The sequence below is a fragment of the Lactuca serriola genome, chromosome 3, assembly GCF_051521515.1.
Source record: "Lactuca serriola cultivar US96UC23 chromosome 3, Lser_US96UC23_V15, whole genome shotgun sequence".
NCBI classification, from domain to species: domain Eukaryota; kingdom Viridiplantae; phylum Streptophyta; class Magnoliopsida; order Asterales; family Asteraceae; genus Lactuca; species Lactuca serriola.
The window spans coordinates 35,164,946-35,187,898 of NC_136410.1; the positions used below are offsets into that span (position 1 = coordinate 35,164,946).

The 22,953-nt window shown below is 35.1% G+C and overlaps 1 protein-coding gene across 2 annotated transcripts; it reads left to right on the forward strand.

The window, feature by feature from the left end:
* The first annotated feature begins 16,610 nt into the window (after positions 1-16,610).
* Positions 16,611-18,490, forward strand: LOC145091868 (thioredoxin domain-containing protein 9 homolog). Of its 2 annotated transcripts, none has more exons than XM_079029686.1 (5): positions 16,611-16,763; positions 17,056-17,226; positions 17,313-17,588; positions 17,804-17,962; positions 18,032-18,490. In XM_079029686.1, the coding sequence occupies exons 2-5, from the start codon at positions 17,206-17,208 to the stop codon at positions 18,206-18,208; spliced, it is 633 nt and encodes a 210-aa protein (XP_078885812.1). In that variant the 5' UTR covers positions 16,611-16,763; positions 17,056-17,205; the 3' UTR covers positions 18,209-18,490. The 2 variants fall into 2 exon arrangements, with proteins under 2 accessions (XP_078885812.1, XP_078885813.1); XM_079029687.1 differs by having other exon boundaries at positions 16,632-16,763; positions 17,090-17,226.
* The last annotated feature ends 4,463 nt before the right edge of the window (positions 18,491-22,953 follow it).

Consider the following 22,953-nt stretch of genomic DNA (forward strand, 5'->3'; position numbering starts at 1 on the left):
TGTATTGCCTAAATTTTGTCCTTGATTTTTTGATTTATTTAAATAAACACACCCCCAATCCCACCCCCTCACCTTACCTTACATACCCACTATTTTTCTCGTATTTAAATAATAGTCTTTTTAGGTAAAATAGAGACCAAACGTGTAACAAAAACAAAAAGTATGGACCAAGCACGTAAAAAAAACAAACAATAGGGACCTTCCGAGTTAAAAAAAATAAGTTAGGGACCAAGCGCACATATTACCCCAAACAATAAGGACCATTCATGTAATTTACTCGAGATGTTAACACAATCACTCTTTATCCACAAAATCTTCATTATCATCGATCCGCGTTGTATCACCAAACATTGTCTTCAACAACTTGAAAACTGCAAACTTCAATCACACAAAGATCTTTTTACTTGGTCACATACAACATAATGAATATGTTTGTCTATGTTTTGACATTGAAGCCCCATGCTACAACCACTTCCCCATTACTATTTCTTTAAGAGATCATTCTCAGATGACAACCATGTGGATCGGTGCTATATTGCTTCAAATTGGTCAGTTTAAAATAATTTGCATCCTATTCTTATTTTGTCCATTGGTTTAATGAGAGAATCAAGCTTTGACCATTCTTAATTCTTGAAACAAATATCTTTTCAATGTTTGACGTTGTATTTCACGAGTCCATTTTATATGTTCTTTTAGTCCCCTCCCGGTGACAACACACTTTCTTTGATGATAAGAATGATAACCCATACTTTTTCATATTTTCCTTTTTGAATTAATATTGCAAAATCTATGCCTCCTATTGAGAATTAAGCCACTCATGCAATCATACCTTTCTTTACAAGAAAAATCATCTAGCCCTAACATATACAATAAGGAATTTTCATGAACTATTGAATGCCACCAACCTTCCTAAAAATGTCTTGTTTGATGGTATTATCCATATCGGTTCTGACAACTTATCTCTACTTAAATCATCCCATGGGCCATGGTTAAAGGAAAGCCTGTAATAGTGAACATTACAAAATCATGTTTTACAAGACATATCATGTATGGTTGTCTTCTTCCATTTCGTTCCTTCTTTTCACTTCTTCCCAAAAGTTTCTTTGCCATAATTCCTTTATATATCTTTGTCATTCACCAGAAACTTACGGAAAAGCACATGGATACAATGTAACCAGTAATGAGTCTCTACTCATTTCTTTATTTTATATTGCGTTTTATACTTGATTATTCTAATCTTGAACTAGATCTGATACCACTTTTCTAGAATCAAGTATAAAAAAATGAGTTTTAAACAACTCCCTCTATGAATCAGAGTTCAATCGATCCAAGTTAATGAGAAGAGGCGCGTAGGATTTTATATTTGTGATTTCGTACATCGTATATGTAGGGATCGACATTCAAGAAAGATAATTAAGAAGATATAGGATATGGTCAAAGAAGAATATAGCAATAGGAAGGACGAAGACAACTGACATAAAGAATATTGGAAGGATCGGCTAGAGTTTTTGAAATTAGCATGATACCATGTTAATTCAATATTTTCCCATAACTCACTAATTGCATTACACCAATAACATATAAAATATAAGGGAAAAGGGAAAGGGGAAAGGGAAAAGGGGCTATATAATATAGGGATAAATACATTAGGCCACATCATAACAAACGCCAAGTAAACAAATACAACATAACAAATGATATACTAAGTGATCTATAACACCCAAAGTTTTGAAGGCCAAGAAAGGAAAGAAAACCCTAAGTTTAGGGGTCGACTCGGCAAGTCCAAGGAGAGACTCGGCGAGTCCGAGCGGGATCCGAGTCGAGGAGTAAGTGACCGACTCGGCGAGTCAGCCAAGGTGACTCGGCGAGTCTGGTCTGTGCGAGGAAAACCCTAAATCCGGGGCTTGGAGCCTATTTAATCGCCTCATTCTTCTTCCTAGGGCTCCTTTACTGCCTCTCACTCCCAGAACGCCGCACCCTAAGCCTCCATTGTGCTCATTCAAGCTTTTAGCCATTTTGAGTGGTTTCGAGGAAGAAGAAGAAGTGGGAATTGTTGAAGCATCAAGGAGTGGCCTTGGATCCGAAGTTTGGGGAACATTTCTGAGCATTTGAAGGTATTAATTCGTTTCCCTCCTTTAGATCTTCTTTGGTTATGAGTTTTGGGGATTTTAAGCCATGTCTAAGATCAAGTTCGAGCTTGGGGTCCAGATCTGAGGTTGCTACCTCAGATCCATGCTTGTTTTGGTTTAGAATCCCGTAAAGTATCAGCCATTGGGTGGATTGTGGAGCCTCTTGGTCTTAAACCCTAGTTCATGGTGTATTTTGCTTAGATCTCCATCCTTGCACGTAAAGTTTGCAACTTTACGTGGGGAATAGGCTTAGGAAGGGTAGATCTACAGTTTGGAGTCCATGCATGACTCGAAAGTCCTCTGCATGTAAGTAGATCTTAATGGACTCGGCGAGTCCTTCGAGTGGACTCGGCGAGTAGCTAGAAGATGAGGATGAACTCGACGAGTGGGATGAACAGCTCGTCGAGTCGGATGAAGATGGGCATGAACTCGACGAGTTGGATGAACAACTCGGCGAGTTGGATGAAGATTGTCGTGTGCTCGGCGAGTCTGTTCTTAGACTCGGCGAGTCAGGTCGCGTAGTCCCAAACCCTTCGAGTAAGACTCGAGTCAGTGAGTCGAGCAAGGACTCAGTGAGTTGGAAAGGACAGGATTCGGGAATCAGTAGACTCGGCGAGTCAAGTCGTGATTGGAAGAACTTTGAGCATAGGGACTCGGCGAGTCAGTAAGTGGACTCAGCGAGTAGGGTTGACTTGGAATATTGACTTTGACCAGGACTTTGACTTTGGCAAGAGTTGACTTGGTTGACCTTTGAAGGTCAGTTAGACTAAGTGTTATGTTGATATTGGTAGCTCGGGGAGCTAGTGGAGCAGCAGTTCGGAGTCAGTGGTCAGGTAGCGGTCAAAGGGATTAGCAGCATCAGTTCAGCAGTATCAGGTGAGTTTCCCTTTGTATGAATGGGTCTGCGGCCACAATGCCGGCCGCAGAGTAGGTTATTCGGACGAGGTCCAATGATAGAGGGCGGGTGCCCAAGAGATGGTTTATGTGATAGTTTATACTTGTTGTCTGTGTGATACTTGTATGTGCCTGGTAGGGAGGTGAGTGTGGGCGAGGTCCCGTATCTCACCAATAGCAGAGTGTGGATGGTGTTCCACATCTCAGTAGCAGCAGCCCAGGGGCGAGGTCCAAGTTAGGAAAGGAGTGAGAGTGGGCTGGGCCCGTATCTCACTATCAGCAGGAGCATGGACGAGGTTCCATGACTCATCAGTAGCAGGACACGGGCGGGGCCCAGAGATAGGCGAGGCCTTAGAGCTAGAGCTGTTAGCATACGTTTAGCTTATGTGATGTTATGTGATATGTGTATGTGCTATTATATGTTAGTGGGCGGGGCCCTATGACAGGCGAGGCCTAAGTGAAACAGATCTGTATCCGAGCGGGGCTCGAAGCCAGGCGGGGCCTGGGGCGGCGGGGCCGTTGTAGCGGGCGAGGCCCGAGGTAGGGGCGAGACCCAGGATAGCGGGCGTGGCCCGGTATGGCAGTATGTGGTTATGCATGGTATGTGGTAGGGTGGGGAACTCACTAAGCTTCGTGCTTACGGTTTTCAGTTTTGGTTTCAGGTACCTCCGGTAGCGGATGATGGAGCTCGGGATGATCGCATAGCACCCACCATAGCTTAGACAGCCTGGGAATATTTACTCTGATAACGAATATGTATTTTGGAAACTAACACTTTGTTTATGTTTGAAAACGATGAATTTGCTTAACGTAATGTTTTATCAAATGAAATTTTTAGTCTTAAATTTTGGGATGTTACATGATCAACTAACAAATACCATGATGCCTTCCACCTTATTAGGATCTTTTGCATATTTGTCAAAGGTGTATTTAATCAATGCTACTTCATGCTTAGATCACCTTAAAGCTAGAATTTTAACCCATGGATTTGGAAGCCATCATGGAGGCACATAGAGTGGCAATGTTTCATTACCAAAAGTATTTACAACCAAAGTCAGTGATCATAACATTTCTTAGGCCACTCAGTATAACTTGAGATATCTTAAGTGAAGTTGATTGTAGTGCCAAGTTAATGGAGTTGTCTATTCTTGATTTTATTAAACACAACCTTAAGGTAAGAATTGATTTAACTGGAATTTGTTGTTCCCCCTTATTAATTTTGCTTATTTTTCAAATGAATCATTCATGAAGTAATATGATTTAAGGGAGGAATATAATAGTTGGAATGAAAAAATAATCTTTTTATTTTGTTAATTTACACTATCAAATTGACTCACTTTGATTTAAGTAGTTTACAATGACAATCCCTTTAAAAATTATTACATTATTTTTTATTAAATCGTAATTTTATTTTCTCAAAATAATTGTGAAAGTTTGTAACTTATTTGGTTTAAAAAGCTATTATTCTTTTTTAATTTTTGTTTTTTGGTAAATTAATGTTTGTTATTTGTGTACATGCCAATGAAAGAAAAAATATGTTGCGATGTCTTATAAGTAATCAATATAAACATTAATTAAGATTACATGTTTAAGTGTTTTCAGTCCTTGTAGGACAATCCATGTGTAATTATATCTTAAATGTATAGCCTCAAGTTGCGGGTGTTACAACTACACCGCTCTTGCCATCATTCAACCACGGGCCTGAAGACTCACGACCAGCACCTTAGTGGGCCCGTGGTCCTATAGGGACACTACCATCACCGCACCGACCTACAGGAACCTAGTCAATCATCCCTCGCAACACTATTCCAAACACAACACAAGCCAAACAATTATATAACACCCAAACCATTCTACAGGCTACTATCGACGTAACAATAGACGAAAACATGGTTGTACATAGCCAAAAAATAAGATAAACATTTAAATGCTCGTTCCAACTCGAAAGAAATAAATCAAAAAAGAACCATGCCATAAAGTCGAACCAAGTGTTCTCAAACTATCTTACTTAGTCTACATATACCCCTCACGGCAACAACTGATGAACTACTATGATTACACACCCCCCAGGAGAACACACAATATGTCTTAGGACGACTGTGTTCCTTCTTCATCACGATCTTACCCAAAGAGTGAAGTATAACCGGATCCATCTAATTGACGAGCCTTAACCGCTAACAGAAACATTCTTATAAACATTTGGAACAAGATCTCAAGCCTTAAATAAAACTGAGCATATCTCCATCAATGCGCAACTAACCTAATAAAACTCCCAAATTCAAAGGAAGAATTACAAAATCACCCATAACGTGTCAGAACCCTGATCAGATCGTCCCAAAATGCCAATCCTGCCAACGTGACATCCAAAACCAAACTCTGCATAAACCCAAGGTCACACCTGAAAAATTAAACAACGTTGCTCCGACATCCGAACTTTCAATAACCAAGGACAACTGTCAAACTCGAGTCTGCTAGAAACAACAATTCCATAACCTAACAACCAAGGGTCCACACACCCAAAAACCTAGATATATAATTGACGGAACTTGTCGAAAGGTTGACACCCATCTACACCTTCAACTGGTACCTCCCTAAACCCTCGAATAGCCTCAAGTAATGACGATAAACAAAATAATCAAACTATCGAACATAGATCATCAAACTAAACCAAATGATCCCACGTACTGCTAAACAAAGCTCACACGAAAATACACATATCGAACCCTGAATCTGGTCGACATATCAATAATTGCCCATCCTTGACCACAAACAATCGACCCATACTGCGAGCTAACCATGCTCTCCCTACCCGAAACACAACCTGAGCGGATTAAACCTTCTCTACAAAGATCCTTGGTTCTCCCGAAAGGAACTACTAACCACATCGAGTCCCCTTCCCCAACAACTTCTTACTGTAAGGACAACTCATGCATCCCTGAAGACATAATTCTAACGACAACTCGTTCTGCACTTATGATCTGACCAATTTTTTAATTCTCTCTGACCACGAAGGACTCCGACGAATCCTTGAGAAACACAGCGAGACAACTTCCTAGCTACGAGCACTTTGATGGTAGCCTACCTTCATTCTCTTATGCAACAATAAACCTTAATAAAAAACCTCGCATGCTTAAACAATATATTCCTATGATCCATTGCACTAAAACCACAAAACTGAAAATTTCGTTGATCCTCCAATCAGCGTATTCAATTCTCCTCTACTTAGGTTCGTACTACTACTGATCGACGTCTACAAATAACAAAGCCTGGGATCGACTCGACCAGATACATGCCAACCTTGATTCTCGAAATGCATAACTACTATAAGAACTTATTAACCATGAAATGATAGTTAGAAGTGACAAATATAATTTATGCATGTACATAAAATAAAATAAAAATTACAAACTTAACCAAAAACACTAATAAATTTTTTTTAAAAAGCCAAAAAATCATTTTTTCCGAAAGTAGCCAATGAAATAGCAGATGGCTAGACCCCATCTGTTATTTGCTATCCTCTAACTGCGGCGTATGTTGTTAGACTACGACTTTGGCCCAATTTTATGCCCATGACCCGACAAAAGTGAGTATCTATAAAAAGTTCTTTTTTTAAATTTTTTTATTTTATACATAAATAGCAAATGGTTATGCTGAATCTCCGAATTCCTCTGCTCCAATCTGTGAGTTCCCCTCGAAAATTTTAATTTTTTCCAATAAAATCTGTAAGTTTGACTATAATTTTGTTCCTTTTGACTATGAAATATAATATTTTTGATTACAGATTCGTATAATTATACTATATTATATATAAAAAAAATGTTAGATTATCAATTTTTCTTTGACTTTTTTTTTGTTTTCTTGTTTTTTTTTTTTTTTTGTTTGTACTTAGTGAGATCTAGTGAACCTTGTAATATCTTCCGCCATTAGAGAGGCTGCGAAAATTTTTTATAATCTAAAAAATAGAAAATACAAGTATTCTTCCAAAGACAAAATTGCAAAAATGGTCCTTGTGGTTGGCAAAATTCTATGTTTTTAGTCCAAAACGAAACGTTGGTGCACCACTGGTCCAAATTTGAATATTTTGTGTGGTTTTGGTCCCAATATTTCACATTTTAATGTGGTTTTGGTCCGATACCCTTATATAACTTTTTAAAATTTTTTTTAATTGTTTTCTTATTATTTTAATTAAAAATAAATACAAAAAAAGAAAAATCCAACCCACCCCAACCCCTCCTAAGTAACACTCACCCCACCCTCTACATCTCCCAGTCCTTACAGTGACTCCATTTCCCTCTCACACTTCATTTATTGACACCACTAATGCCGACGGACCACCACCTACCGGACCACCACCGCTGCCGGGCCACCACCTTCTATATGTCACCGGGCCACCACCACCGTCGGATCTGCCCCTTTTTAGCCATAAACCACCACCGTCACCGGTAATGCTGCCCTTCGTCTTCGTTTTCTCAATAGAAAACCACCGTCATATCTACTTTTTTTTTAGCTAGAAACCACCACCATCTCTGGTAGCACGTCCCTTCGTGTTCATCTTCTCCATCGAAAACCTTATCTTATTTTGGAAAACTCTAACAATCGTACTAGTAGAAGAGGGAGAAAGAGTGGTGGAGAAACCCATAATGTCGTAGTCCAGATTTATAGCTCGAGTCGTATTCTTTGGTGAAGGTGGTTTAACAGTGGTTTTCAGATCCGGCGATAGAGAGGGAGAGGTTGTAGATGACAATCGGGATGGAGAGCCTTTTGAAAATCCTATTTCCGATGAGAAGGGAGGTGGCTTTAACGGTCCAGATCTGTAACACCATCCGATGTTCAGATGGCGTCGTTGAAGGTGGGTTGGGTATGGATGGCTCAGATGGTTTCTGATGGTGGTTCCCAACAAATGTGACAGTGGTTTTTGATCTAAGCATGTTTTTCTGACGTAGGGGAGATGGGGGTGTGTGGGCGGACGATAGATGATAGTGGTTGGCGGTGGACAGTGGTAGCAGTCGTTGATAGTGACAACAAGTGATGGAAGTCGGTGGTGTTGGTGGCAACTATGGGTGTGTTCCCTTCGGTGTGTGTGTGTGTGTGTAAATAAAACCAGAAAAAAAAAAAAGGGGGGGGGGGGGTGGGCCGTTTTTTTATTTTTAATTAATTAGAAATATTATGATAAATAAAAAAAAATCTAAGGGGTATAATAGTCTTTTTAAGTTGACAGGGAGAGTTTGGAATTGCTTTTCAAGGCGAAAAGTTTTTTTTTAAAGAACTTTTTTATTTTAACTTCTAAGGGAGTAAAAGTCAAAAGTCAGTTTTAAAAAGTGTTTGTCAAATATTTTTTGATTTTCGAAGGTAATTTACCTTATAAGAGGGCAAAAGTCACAAAAAGTAGGGTTAATGACCTAGAAAGGTAACGAACTTTGGTCTTTGTCCACATTTAGGTAACCATGTTTTTTTCGTTCACATTAGACCATTGAACTTGTTTGACCTGTTCAATATAGGGTAATATGACCGGTAGTTAGCGGTAACATTACCCTATTATGAACAGGTCAAACAAGTTTACTGGTCAAATGTTGTGACATCCCCATTTTCACGGCCAGAAAAGACCGATTTTGTTTATGCTTTATAAAAATCAGAGTACTTCTTTTAATAAAAATGTTGCGGAATTTGTTCCCAGAAAAACATGATAAATACGTTATTAAAACATTTTCGAAGAAAGGTTTTTTATTCATTTTAAAACGTTTGGGATGTCATCGTTAATACAGAAACATAAGCATAAACAGAACTTACATTTATTCACACTAGTGATCTACATCTCTTTAAATCTCTCAGTGTAATGTGACTTCATATCAACACCTGTGATATAAATAAACTGAGTGGGTCAGGTTGGGAAACCTGGTGAGTACACAGGGTTTTCAACCCACAATAATATAATTATTATGTTTAAACAATCAAGCAATTAAACCCCATTACCCATCCCCATTATATTCTCTATTCTTAAGGATCTACCCTAAGAATCAGCTTATTCCTCGTTCATTCGTTCCTAAGGATCATCCAAAGGAATCAGCACGAAGTCCATCGTTGCCATGGTTTACACAACGGGCACTAAGTCTGCATAGTCGCCAGGGTTTAGGCACTAAGTCTGCATAGTCGCTAGGGTTTAGGCATCAAGTCTGCATGATCACCAAGGTTTAGGCACCAAGTCTGCATGGTCACCAAGGTTTAGAGTACACCAGGTGAACACATCGTTCACAACACCTACAAGTTGCGAGCCTACTAGTGTTCCACTAGACTGTCTAGAATAGTCCGTGGTTGTCATCCATACTCTGCTGAATGACGGGGACATCGTTTAAGAAAAAGGCTTCTCACATCGTACACCTCTCACCCATACCTCATGGTCTATATCACCTCTCAACTCATCGTCCAACTCATATTTCATCTATTATATCTACCCAGGTTTTCCCCCAACATTTTCGTAGATATAAAATACATATATAGTTTAAATCAAAAACATGTATAAATCTTTCACCGAGCATAGATAGCAAGTAAACAGACAATATGCACACATAGCACATAGTAAATAATTTATATCTTTGTGTAAGTTGAAGGGGACCATGCACTCACCTGAAAGGTGGTGACTCAGCACTCGGACAGCGCATCGATACTCTCAAAACAATTATCCCTTGACGAAACCTAGTATTAATACCACTAGGGTTTAGTCTAACGATAACCGCGACAAATTAATAGTCTAGCTATTATTATTATTATATAAGCGTTAAATAACACTCAATATAACTCATAATAATAGGCCAAATACTCATTATAAGTTCCTAATAACATTACTCTATTAAAACATAAGCTATACTAAAGATAGGGTAGGCATAGCTCACTTACAGCGGGTTTTCTCGAAAATCGGGCTTCGCTGGAGCAGCGTTCCCAAGCCGAAAGGCACTTTTCTCGGGACTCCGGGAGCCTCGGGGCTTCCTTCGGGTGCTAGGGGGTTTACCTAGGCTTTAGGGGGGGTTTGGGAGGCTAGATAGAGAAACTAGAGAGAGAAAGTGAGTTTGGGAGGTGTGAAGAAGAGGCTAGACCCAACACCTCTATTTATAGTGAAAATATCTGATGGACTCACCGAGTAGGGGGACCTACTCGCCGAGTTGGTGCATGTGGTGGCCTTCTGGTGGTGCCACGTGTCCAATTCTAGTGGTGCCACATCACCGTAGGGCCGGCTCAACGAGTTTGGGGGCTCTAAGCAAACCAAAAATTTGGGACCCTTTGACATTTACTATACTTAATGTTATAAACCCTCATCCTTTATCCGGGCTTGGGACCGACAATAATAAACTAAAAAGTTTACAAATGGCGGAGTTAAATTTTTTTTTTTTATGTATATGCTTTTTCTGAATATATTTTATGACGTAAAGTTAATTTTTCTAGCTTTTTTAGATGCAAATTCTTTAATGAAATTTTCATAATCAATATCTTTTACTAACTGTTTTTCAATTGATAAAATTGCTAATCTATTTAATCTTTCTTGTGACATTGTAGACCTTAAATAATTTTTTAATAGTTTTAATTTAGAAAAACTTCTTTCTGCAGAAGCAACGGTTACAGGAATAGTTAACATAATCCAATAGGCAACATATGCATTTGGAAAAGAACTAAACTTTTTAATGTAATTAAGTATATTAATAATTGTATCACGTTCTAAATGTACAATATGTCTTAAAAGTTTTAGTTCATGAAATAAATCTAAACCATTAATATCTAAGCTATCATCATGCTTTAAAGTTTTTTCAAGATTTAAACAATGTTTTTTTAAAGTATTTTAATCAAATTATTTTAATTTTTCTATACTAAATAGAAAACCAAAAATATTTTTGAACTCGTTAAATTGCTCAAATCTACTGTTAAGTGAAGTAATGGTTTTATCTACTATATATAAAAAGTAATCAATTTTAAATAACTGAATAGGAGTTTTAATAGTTTCATTAGCAACATTTTCATCATATCGTCTATTTCTTTGAATGATACGTTTTTCACGAAATTCTGGTTTTACATTCATTTCTAAAGCCAATTCTTTTGCATAATCTAAAGCCTTTTCAAATCCGTTTTCTCTATATTCTTCAAAGAAACACAAAAGTCCATTTAGTTGATCTATAGCATCATCGATACACATATCATTTGATTGCAAGCTTTTACTAACAGTGTTAATAGCAAACAAAACATTATACCAAATAATTATTCCTAATAAAAATTCATAGTTTTCAAGTTCATATGTAGCTAAACATTTAGCCTCACTTTTAATTTTTGGATCTCCACAATTTTTAGATAATTGTAAAAGTGATTTTCTTAATTGTGGTGCTTGAAATCTAATTGCTTTTACACTTTCTACCCTACTTTCCCAACGAGTTTGTGATAATGATTTAAGTGTTAGGTTTGATATATTATCTTGTAATATTTTCCACCTTTGAGTTAATGAAGCAAATATTGAATATATACGTTGTATAACTCCAAAAAATTCACTAGCTTTTTCACACGAATTAGCCATATCACAAATTACTAAATTTAAACTATGACAACCATAAGGAGTGTAGAATGCTCTAGGGGTTAATATCTAACAATCGTTTCTGTACACCTTGATGTTTTCCTTTCATATTTGAACCATTGTCGTAACCTTGACCCCTAACATCATTTATATCTAGTCTTATATTTTTAATTTCATCAACTATAGCATCATATAAGCCTTTACCGGTTGTATTATCTACAACTAAAAATCCTAGAAAGTACTCCTTAACTTCTATTGGAGTTGTTGAAAGATCTAAACATCGTAAGATAATTGACATTTGTTCCTTATGACTTGTATCAGGAGTACAATCAAGTATTATTGAAAAGTATTTAGCCTCTTTTACCTTTTTAATAATTTTATTTTTACCTTCTTCTCCTAATAAACTAATAAGTTCGTTTTACATATTATGTCCAAGATAATGATTATGAATTTTTTTGTCATTAATTCTCCTAATATGTTCTTGCATAATAAGATCAAATTCAGCAATCATTTCAATTATAGTTAAAAAATTACCATTATTTTCTTCATAAATTTTTTCATTTGTTCCACAAAATGCTAAATTACTTTTTCCTAAAGTTTTTACTATAACAATGATTCTTATTAACACATTTTTCCAATGTTCTTTTTCTTTATTTATTTGTTCTTGGATTTGCTTGTTAATTGTTTTATTATTTGTTAATCTAGTTTGTAAATCAATCCATGACCTCATATTAAGAATGTGTCCGTTACTTGCTTCATGTCTTTTTAGTATACTAGAAATATTATTCCAATCATTGTTACCCTTATGTGCTAATGAATATGTAGATGTATTCACATTAAATAATTTACAACAAAAACAAAAAACTTTATCTACATCTATAGAATAAACCAACCATGTTCGTTCGTATTTTTCTCCATTTGGTATTTTTTGCATATAAAGAGATGTACTAAAGCTTCTTAAATGTTGATCTTTTGGAAATTTAAAATCATAAATTTTAATAGGACCTTTTTCTACAATTAAATCTCTTAAATTAGTACTAATATTATTCCATCTACTTGGATCATATATGTTTAAAGGCGTGCTATTATTTTCACTATTAGTTTATTCGTTATCAATTTCAATATTGGTTTGTTCGTTATCAATTTCAATATTGGGTTGTTCGTTATCATTTTCACTATTAGTTTGTTCGTTATTAATTTCAATATTGGGTTGTTCGTTATCATTTTCACTATTAGTTTGTTCGTTATTAATTTCAATATTAGTTTGTTCATTATTATTTTCACTATTAGTTTGTGCGTTATCAATTTCAATATTACTTTGTTCCATATTATTATCAACATTAGCTTGTTCTGGTTCATTATCAACATTAATTTGTTCTTGTTCATTATCAACATTTTTGTTTGTAGTTAAATATTTTAAAAACGAACCTTTTTGTTTATCTATAAAAGCTTCTTCTTGCATTTTTCGTTTCCTTTTTGAAGCACCTGATTCGTATTTTCTCTTTGACATGTTTATTAATTATTTGATTAATAATAACTATAAGTATAGAAGATATTGATTAGGATTATACCGCCTTTAAGATAATGGAAAGCTCAAAAACAATGGAATCTGCCAATCTGGAATCGATGAACAATGAAATCTGCTAATCTGAAATAAAAAATCAGAAAATTGAAAAGATTAACAAATTTGATCATTCATGCCATTTGAAAAAAGCCAAAAATAATTAGAATACAAATTACATAACTTAATAATAAAACTTTGTTTTTAATTAAAAGACATTATATAACTACATGTCAAACAAGAATCTCATTAAAAACAAAATAAAATTATGATGCCAAACCACATAATTCAAATCAAATATTGCATGTTTGATCAAAAAAGTTTGTTCTATCATTCTATAATATGGGTATATTCCATCAAAATTCAGTTTTGGGGCCAATCAATCAAACCAAGAGCCAAAAAGAATCAACATTTTTTAGTAATGATTCACCAAACAAAATAATCACATAATGGGAAAGTCAAATATCTATTATGGTGTCTTCTATTGTTTTCTAGGGAAATCAAAATCCATAAATGTGTTACACATCAATCTATCAACGTGATCCTTAAAACAACTCACATAAAAGGAATTAAAGACTCCAAATAATCCCAGAAAGTATTAAATTGAATTAAAAGAAAATACCATCATATTATAAAGCCATGACCATAAAAGTGGAAGCATACATGTTTGACATTAATGGATGAAGGTGTAGTGCAAAAAAATGTTTACAACTTACGATGACAATATGAAATCCAGCGGCCTTTCCAGTGGCAATGTTTACAACTTTAAGAACGAGTTTAGCTTACGGTTTTGTTAGGGTCAATATTGGCAATAGGAAAATCAAAAATCAAAAGGGAAAATACAACACATTACCGTTTCAATTCAATGCGATTTCTGATTGACGATTGGAGAAGAAGGCTAGAATCGAGTCCGATAACGGAGAAAAGAAGGGAAGTTGAATCGTTTCTCAAAATCGCAGCGTGATTAGTTGTAGACTCTCGCAGGGGTGATTTTTTTTGTTGAGGAATGTCGTATCGGATTCGGATGGACTGTCAATAGAGAATTGGACTTGGAAATAGGGCCCCTTACAATTTGGGGCTCTAAGCCCTACCTTTACAAACACAACCTTAAGGTTGGCCCTGCGTCACCCCTATCGCGTATCAGCCTTCAAACTTAGAAAAATCATAACTCTCGCATACGAGCTCCGTTTTTGACGTTATTTTTTTCAATGCGTAGGTAAAATCAAGATCTAAAACTTTTATTTAGACTCCGTCGGCTAATTCTCGGGCGATCTCAAATTTAATAGTAGGAGGCGTTTAGACTGTTAAATGACCGCGAAGTATTCGTAACTCCTTCATACGGACTCCGTTTTCATCTATCTTTTTACCGTTGGGTTCCTATTAATGAGATCTTCAACTCTCATTTAGGTCGCGTAAGCCAAAAACCGCTCGAACTAAAATTCGAGTTTCGGGTCGTGCACTGCTAAACCAAATCTTAGAAAAATCATAATTTCTTCATACGAAGTCAGATTTGGGCGTTCTTTTTATAGATTTTCTCGGTTTAACATATTCTACGACTTTCGTTTAGATCACTAAGGCTAAAAAGTCCTTCATCGTAAATTCACTATTTGCGTCTCCCGGTGTCGTGCGGTTTTGCCGTAAAACTTCAACGGGCCATAACTTCTTCGTTATAACTCGGATTTCGGCGTTCTTTATATGTACGGAAACCTTGAGACATATTCTACAACTTGGTTAAGACTATTTATTATAAATAATCTTTTGCCGAAAAGTCGTTTTCGACACTTATCGCCTCTAAATTGACTAGCCCGGATCTGCGGGCGTTACAAATGTATACGAAAAACACATGGTTACCTAAATTTAGACAAAAACCAAAGTTCCTTACCTATTTTGGTAATATTGGGTTCTTTATGTTAAGTGCAAGTAGTCATAAGATCCATTGATGTGAAATGAAATTGGGTTGTCCGGTCTTATGTATGAGGAGATGGTTAAGTCTTGGGCCAACCGAGTTTAGGCCCAGCTAGTTAGGGGTTAGGTTGTATACGCTTAAGGGGCTAGGTTGTATGTAGGGGTGTCAATTTATGACACGACACGACAAAAATACACGAAACGAAACGAAATCGGGACGAAATCGAAATTCAAATTCGTGTTCGTGTCGTGTTCGTATCAAGATTAAAAAACACGATGTCGTGTCGTGTTCGTGTTCGTGTTCATAAATCGACACGAAATTAACACGATTAAGCATGTGGTTGTCGTGTTTTTCGTGTTTGTCGTTTTTGTCGTGTTATATATCTTTAAGTATGAATGAAATACACTAATAGTTATGTAAAATTATCTTTGTCGTGTCGTGTCATGTTGTCGTGTTTTATTTAGTTCGTTTTCGTGTTAATGAAAAAAAACACGACATCGTGTCCTGTTCGTGTTATCTAAAACATTGTCGTGTCGTGTTGTGTCAGACAAAAACACGACACGACTGCCCGATTTGACAACCCTAGTTGTATGTGTTTTAAAGACCGAGCAACACAGCTTAGCCCATGACTAGCCGGGAGTAAACTGGTTTAGACCCAGCCTAACATAATTGTTCATTAATTGTCGGAGCTTGATCCCAGGGTACATAGTCCCTAAAACAGTTCTTGTCCAATATTACCAAAACGGGTAAGAAACTTTGGTTTTTGTCCGTATTTAGGTAACTATGTTTTTTTTTCGTACACATTTGACCAATAAACTTGTTTGACATATTCATAATAATGTAATATTACTATAATTACTGGTCACATTACTCTATTTTAAACAGGCTAAACAAGTTCAATGTTTAAACGTAAATAAAAAAACATGATTACCTAAATAATTACAAAAACAAAAATTTGTTACTCATCAACCCAAAAAGTATGTTTTTTTTGTCTATTAGAAAACCACCGATTCCTTCCTCCCAAAAAGTTATTTCTACAAGTTCTTTTAAAAAAAGGGAAAATGACTCTTGAGGGTAATTAACTTTTGCGTTTGTACTCATTTGGTCCCTTTTCTTTTTTTTGTATTCAATATACCATCGAACTTGTTGTTGGTGTTTACCATAGCCCTTTTGACCGGCTTTTGACCTGTGATAGCCGGTCAAAGGGTTATGTTTTGAAGAGAAGCAAGAATGAATATCATAAAAGTCATTAATATCAGTAGGAAATGATGTGGGATTTGTTGTAAATGAGTAAAGGGAAAATGAATCAGGAGGGTAACCAACTGTTGCGTTTGTTCTCATTTGGTCCCTTTTCTTTTTTTTGTACTCAATATACCATCGAACTTGTTGTCTGTGTTCACCATAACCCTTTGACCGGCTATCACAGGTCAAAAGCCGGTCAAAAGGGCTATGGTAAACACCAACAACAAGTTCGATGGTATATTGAATACAAAAAAAAAAAAGGACCAAATGAATACAAACGCAAAAGTTAATTAACCTCAAGAGTCATTTTCCCTTAAAAAAAAGTCAAAAAAGTAACGATCCAAAACACCTCCTAAAAAAACATTTTTAAATATAGCCCTCTCCGTCTTTCACCACAGCTCCGTTTTTCTCCCACCGGCGACCCTCTTCCGATCTCGCTCCAGACCACCGCTGCCGGCGCCGGATGCTACTTCCATTTCCGATCTGGTAAGTGCCACCTCCGATGTTGGTTTTTCTGTTGACATTGCCTCTGATGAATATATGGGTTTTTTTTTTCTTTTTTTTTTTTTTTTTTTTTTTTTTCGATCTTGGTTTTTATCAACTCAATTCTTGTATGATTTTTACCCCTTTGATACTCGGTGGGTATGGTTAATCAGCAAATGAATTTGTTTGTTGGGTGTATCTGGTTCGGTACCCCTGTGATACATACACAGTGGGTTTGTATTTTTGTTTTTTTTGGAATTGATAAACCTCATATGTAATGTAAACACCCTCGCAGAGTAATCTGAACCAGATACAAAAATATTGGTTAGGTGGTATTTGAAGGTTCTAGAAATCTCAAACACCCTCGAAATTTTGAATAAGAAAACCCTCGTCTGGATCTGGATCTTCATTTCAATTTCAAAGTTGGTGAGAAAAATCAAATCCAATGGAGAATAGGGTTCAAGAGGTTTGTGATTTTTTTTCATTTCATTTCGATTTGTTATCATTGTTTTGATATGAATTACTTTAGCCCCTGATGTTGGTTGGCTTCAGATCATAGAGCAGCAAGTGCTGAGTGTTGCGAAAGCTGTAGAGGATAAGATCGATGATGAAATCGCGGCTTTGGAGAAGTTGGATTTAGACGATATTGAAGTCCTAAGAGAGCGCCGATTGCAACAGATGAAGAAGATGGCGGAGAAGCGGAGCCGTTGGATTTCCCTTGGCCATGGAGATTATTCTGAGATATTCTCCGAGAAGGACTTTTTCACCATTGTTAAGGCAAGCGATCGCGTTGTTTGCCATTTCTATCGTGAAAATTGGCCTTGCAAGGTAAATCATAAATGCCCCTCATTAACCCAATTGTTTATCATTTAGGGTTTATGTAGAGTAGTATCCTACTAGAAATTATTAGCAAATCAGAACATAGAGTAGTATCAACATGACAAAACCTGCAATGAATATAACAAAGTTAACCGATTTAGGGTTCAGCAAACTGGTTGTTTGGCAATTAGACTAAAGATTGTTTGAATATTTTGACAAAACAGGTAGTGGACAAACACTTGGGGATATTGGCAAAACAGCATATAGAGACCCGATTCATCAAGATTCAAGCAGAGAAAAGCCCATTCTTGGCTGAGAAGCTCAAGATTGTTGTTCTTCCAACAATTGCTCTTATAAAGAATGCCAAAGTTGAAGATTATGTGGTATATATCTATGTGTTACTGTTATTATGTTATTTTATTTTTATAAAATGAATGATGTATGGATGATAGGTGGGGTTTGATGAGCTTGGTGGGAGTGATGATTTTAGCACTGAAGAACTGGAGGAGAGGTTGGGGAAAGGTGAAGTTATATTTTTTGAAGGAGAATCATCTTTGAAACCATCAAAAAAGCCTCAAACAAGAAATGTTCGACATGGCTCCAACTCTCATCTTTCGGATTCTGATTAAACCTTTTCTGGTTCTAAACAATTCATTCTTTTCTTCCCCAACAAACTGTTCGCATTCTTCCTCTTTACCTCATCAAGTTCAAATTTTCATTTCAAATCAAAAGTGTAAGGGTATTTTGGTCATTTCGTAGTTAATAGTCATTAGTCATTACCTTTTTTGACAGAAAACAAACTAGGTTGCAGCTTCAAAATATATTGTTGCACTTGTGTGGTCATTTGACCAAGATTTGGAAACTCGGATGCATTTTCACTAGTTCTTCAGATTTATGTGTATTTGTTATTATATTGTTGTTTATTAATTTAGAATCTTTAATTGCCTGCTTATTGTCTGTAGTTTCTTCATATGTACTAGTAGAAATAAACCCACGGCATAATCACCCATGTTTCTAGTTATTTAAAATGTTCATATCAAGTAATATTTATATTTGAAAATACAGCGTCCCCATATGACAAATTAGAGAAGGGGGCTTTATGGCACATTTCGAATAGATGATGTTAAATATTTAACTGTTTAAAAAAAGGTTTTTACATTGGAGAAGATTTGTAAAGATAAGTTTTTGATAAACAAAAGCTGGTGCAAAATGATTTGGCAAAAATAGAAAGTCATTGATATGTTAGGTTTGACATATTTTGAATTTGGTCTTCCAAACCAACTATGAATGACCTAATATGAATGTTCATAAACATACTATTGGATGAAAATGAAGAAGCATATTTTTGGTGGCCATTAATATTTGCTGGAAATAATCACCAATAAGGTCTCTTTGTCACCTAGATAAGCACATTTGAGGTGGTCGGGAAGTGTCTTCAACTCTAGAACTGTTGACTGCACAATAGCAGGAAGCAATTATTCATTAGGAAGCAATTATTTCATTAGTAATTGGTAGTTTCAGCTTTAGATGTTTACCTTTCATGTTCTTTCTTTCCATGCATTATACAATCTCAACTAACTCTTCTCTTAAGCTAAACTCTCTTGTCAACTCTATAGTTGCGTTTTTGTCTATGTTCTTGTTTAAGACTAATGCTAACAACTCTTGATTAGTAACATCGAAACATTCATTGACTATTGGTTCAAACTACAACAATAAAGCTAAGAGCATGAACATCATTCGGATACCGTATAGCCTCATATATGTTGAAATTGATAATCTCCCCATCAAACTCCACAAACAGTGTCATTATATATATATATATATATATATATATATATATATATATATATATATAAAATGCTGAATTTTAAGTTGTACAAGCTCTCATGCATTGTTTACAATCATTTTATGCAGTGACAAATGATGGATATTGGTTTGGTCAATATTTGAAAAAGTCAAAGATAAGAATAAAGATTTATCCCTATTATCAAGGTGTTTTGACTTGGCTCATTCCTTATCTCTGGTATTTCTCCATATTTTGCAGTTTCTGTTCACAAATCTTGGATATATATCACAACCATTTGCCTTGGTCATCATGACTAACGTTTCTAGTGTTGAATCCATCTTTCAGCATTCAACCATCACTGCACGATATCCCTCATATTCGACTTATGGTTACCATATCTACATTAGAAAACCCTTTTTCTCCACCATTTGCCTCAATAATTGGCCTCCTCTGCGAGTATTTCCTACTATCCCCACCTCAAACTGGTGCCCCCTTCTTCTCTCAACCCCACCACCAGTGAACCATCGCCTATCTGAAAACCCTAGAGACATCCGTCTCTAACACCACTCAACCCTCTCTTAAAACCCTAGACACAACATTTATTGTCGTCTCTTCTAACCAACTCCCATCTTCTTCTCTCTAAACACTCTAACCCTAATCTTAGCCACCAACAATAAACACTGTTGATATTCTTCTTTGCCACCACATATGTTGTTGTTCTTTTACTCACACACATGTCACATTGAGCTGTCATTGATTTGGATTCGGAACTCTACCCCAGGAAACGCCCTCAAGGTAAGCTTTTACATAAGGTTTCTATCACATACATTCTTCTGCACCTTATTTGACATTCACTTTGTCTGGATACTTTAAACAATTATATGTTTTCTTATTGAAATCTTAAATCAATCATATTTCTTAATTGATATTCACTTTTTCTAAGATCTTTGAGACCAAAAGCGACACAGATTTCACTAATCTAGGAACTCAAGCACAAAGAAGGGCCTTTTCTGTTTGGAATCTGTCATGTAAGGTTTATAACCTCAGTAAAAACTCTAATTGAGTTCATCTTTCACTGATTTGACTTTTTTGTTTCTTTTGGTTGTTGAATTGTTAATCACTTTGCTATTTTTTCTAACTGTTGTTACGTGTTCTAATTTAATATATTTCAATGTGTTTATTGTGGTTGCTAAAGGTTTCATTATGATTTTTCTGATTTTTGTTGTATTATTTGATTTAAGTTTTACTATCTTGAGTTGATTGGGTTTATATAGACAGGGTCAAATACATGGAAACAGTAGTGATTATATTGGAATTTCCAACATGATTTTAAGCGAGGTAATATTCGATTAAATATTGATTTTCACTTTAATTTAATAATGTAACACATTGTTTTATAACAGATGATTTCAATTGATTTCGATCTATAGTAAGAGGTTCAAAACAATGATATATGCTTCAAAAGACCCATTGTGTGGAAAACTAAAGGTAAAAGATGTTTTTTTATTACTTTTGTGGACGGTTGAACATCTTGCTATGAATAATGACATTCATTTAATCGTTATCTATTTTGCAACAAAATGTTGCAACTTTCTTTCTCGTGTCTACTTTTTTAACTCATAATAACAATGAACTTTTTTCCTTTAACATGTAATATTTATGAAGAAGTTATAGAAGCATGACACTGATTTCTTTTTACCAATTGGTTTTAAACTCATCATCTACAAACTTAAACTTATGGGAGTGTATATGTGTCCAGTTGTTTGAGTATATGTGTGAATTGCATTTTTTTTGGTTATTTATTTTGTCTTGTGGAAATGGAAGTTTAAAGAAAGTGGAATGAATGTATCTTTGCAACCAAAGAAAGTACCATGGAGCATATGGAAATTATCAGTTTTGGGTAAGGCATGGGTATTTGATCTTTTAATTCTTATGTTTGGAACCTAGAATGACCATATGTAAATTGATGACATAGCAAATATGATAATTTATTTATTTATTTATTTATTTTATAATCATTTTGCAGGTTAATGGTTTATTGATGAAGAAGATATGTCCAACAAAAGTATGTACAATGTAAATATTATACTTTTTTTAATGTATTTGTATATTAAAATTATAAAAACGCGTCATAAATAGTTGTACCATTCCATATTCTGCGTCTTCCTGTTTTTAAAATTTTAAATAATTAATAGCAAACTATCAAAAAAGCTATCACTAGAAACACATATTGTGAAACATCTTTCCTAGAATTAAATTCAAAATAAGAAACTTAGTTTTGTTATGTGTAAATGTCAAAATCATATTTACATTTTATAATTTATCTATAACCAAAATTTACTAACATTTTACAATTTTTTCTTGAATTTTACTTTTGTAATATGTAAAGGTAAAAATACAAATAAAAAATGATACCACATATGATCATAAATATTATTGACTTAAAATAAAAAAAACTAGAAACCAAAGAATTAAAACCGTAAAAAACATCAATTTAGTTCTTACAAAAAATGAAAAAACGTAAATTTTTTATTTTAGTTCTTAATATAATAAAAATGAATAGAACCAAACTATGCATATTAGAAAAATTCAAATAAATTTCCTACAAGATTTATGGATTTGGGCAATTTGGAACGTCGCGGTAACTAATTATATAATTTGTTTGATTGTGGTGGTTTTCATATGGTTATGAACATTAGTATTAGGTTTAGGGTTACAAGTAAACTCTAAAAAAACTAATAGCTTCTATAAATTGATTTCTGAAAGAAATTATAGTCACCCGTCGTTTAGCACGGGTAAACGACTACTATATATATATATATATATATATATATATATATATATATATATATATATATATATATATATATATTTGTTGTTTTCATAAAGGGTCTTCCCAGAAGTGTGGAGCTTGAATTGAGGTTGTCACCATGACCCATGTCTAACACATAATGTCGGCTGGAAAAACAAGCTCATTAACTTCCACCAACACATCCTCTAATATACCCTTAGGATGTACTATACATCGATCAACAAGTTGAGTGATAACCCTATTTTTTTTTTATAAAGATCCGATTCTCATTTATTTATAACAAGAATATGACAAAATATTAATGAAAGCTCCAAGGTCAGGCGTTGTGCGGAGTACATGTAGATTTTCCAATTCGCAAGGAATTGTGAAAACTCCCAGATCTTTGTACTTTTAGTTAGGAAAAATCTCTTTTGTAGCATCGCGAATACATTTCCCTTGACTTTTATGATTCTATTTCCTTTTAATTTCTTTTTAGATGTACAGATTTTCATAATGAACTTTGCATATGTAGGGACTTGTTTTATTGCATTTAGAGTGAGAATGTTAACCTCAACTTTCTGAAAATTTTCATGATTTCATTATCCTCTCGCACTTCTTTTCCAGTTTTTCAACTATGTGAGAAATGGAGGTGTGACTTTCACGTAGGTAGTGTAACGACCCAAGTTTCCTTTTTTAAATGATGTTAGTTTTCCATTACACGAATATTTATTTTTGTAAAATGATTTTCGTTTTAAGGATTATAAATCAAATAAATTAAATAAAAATGATGTATGAAT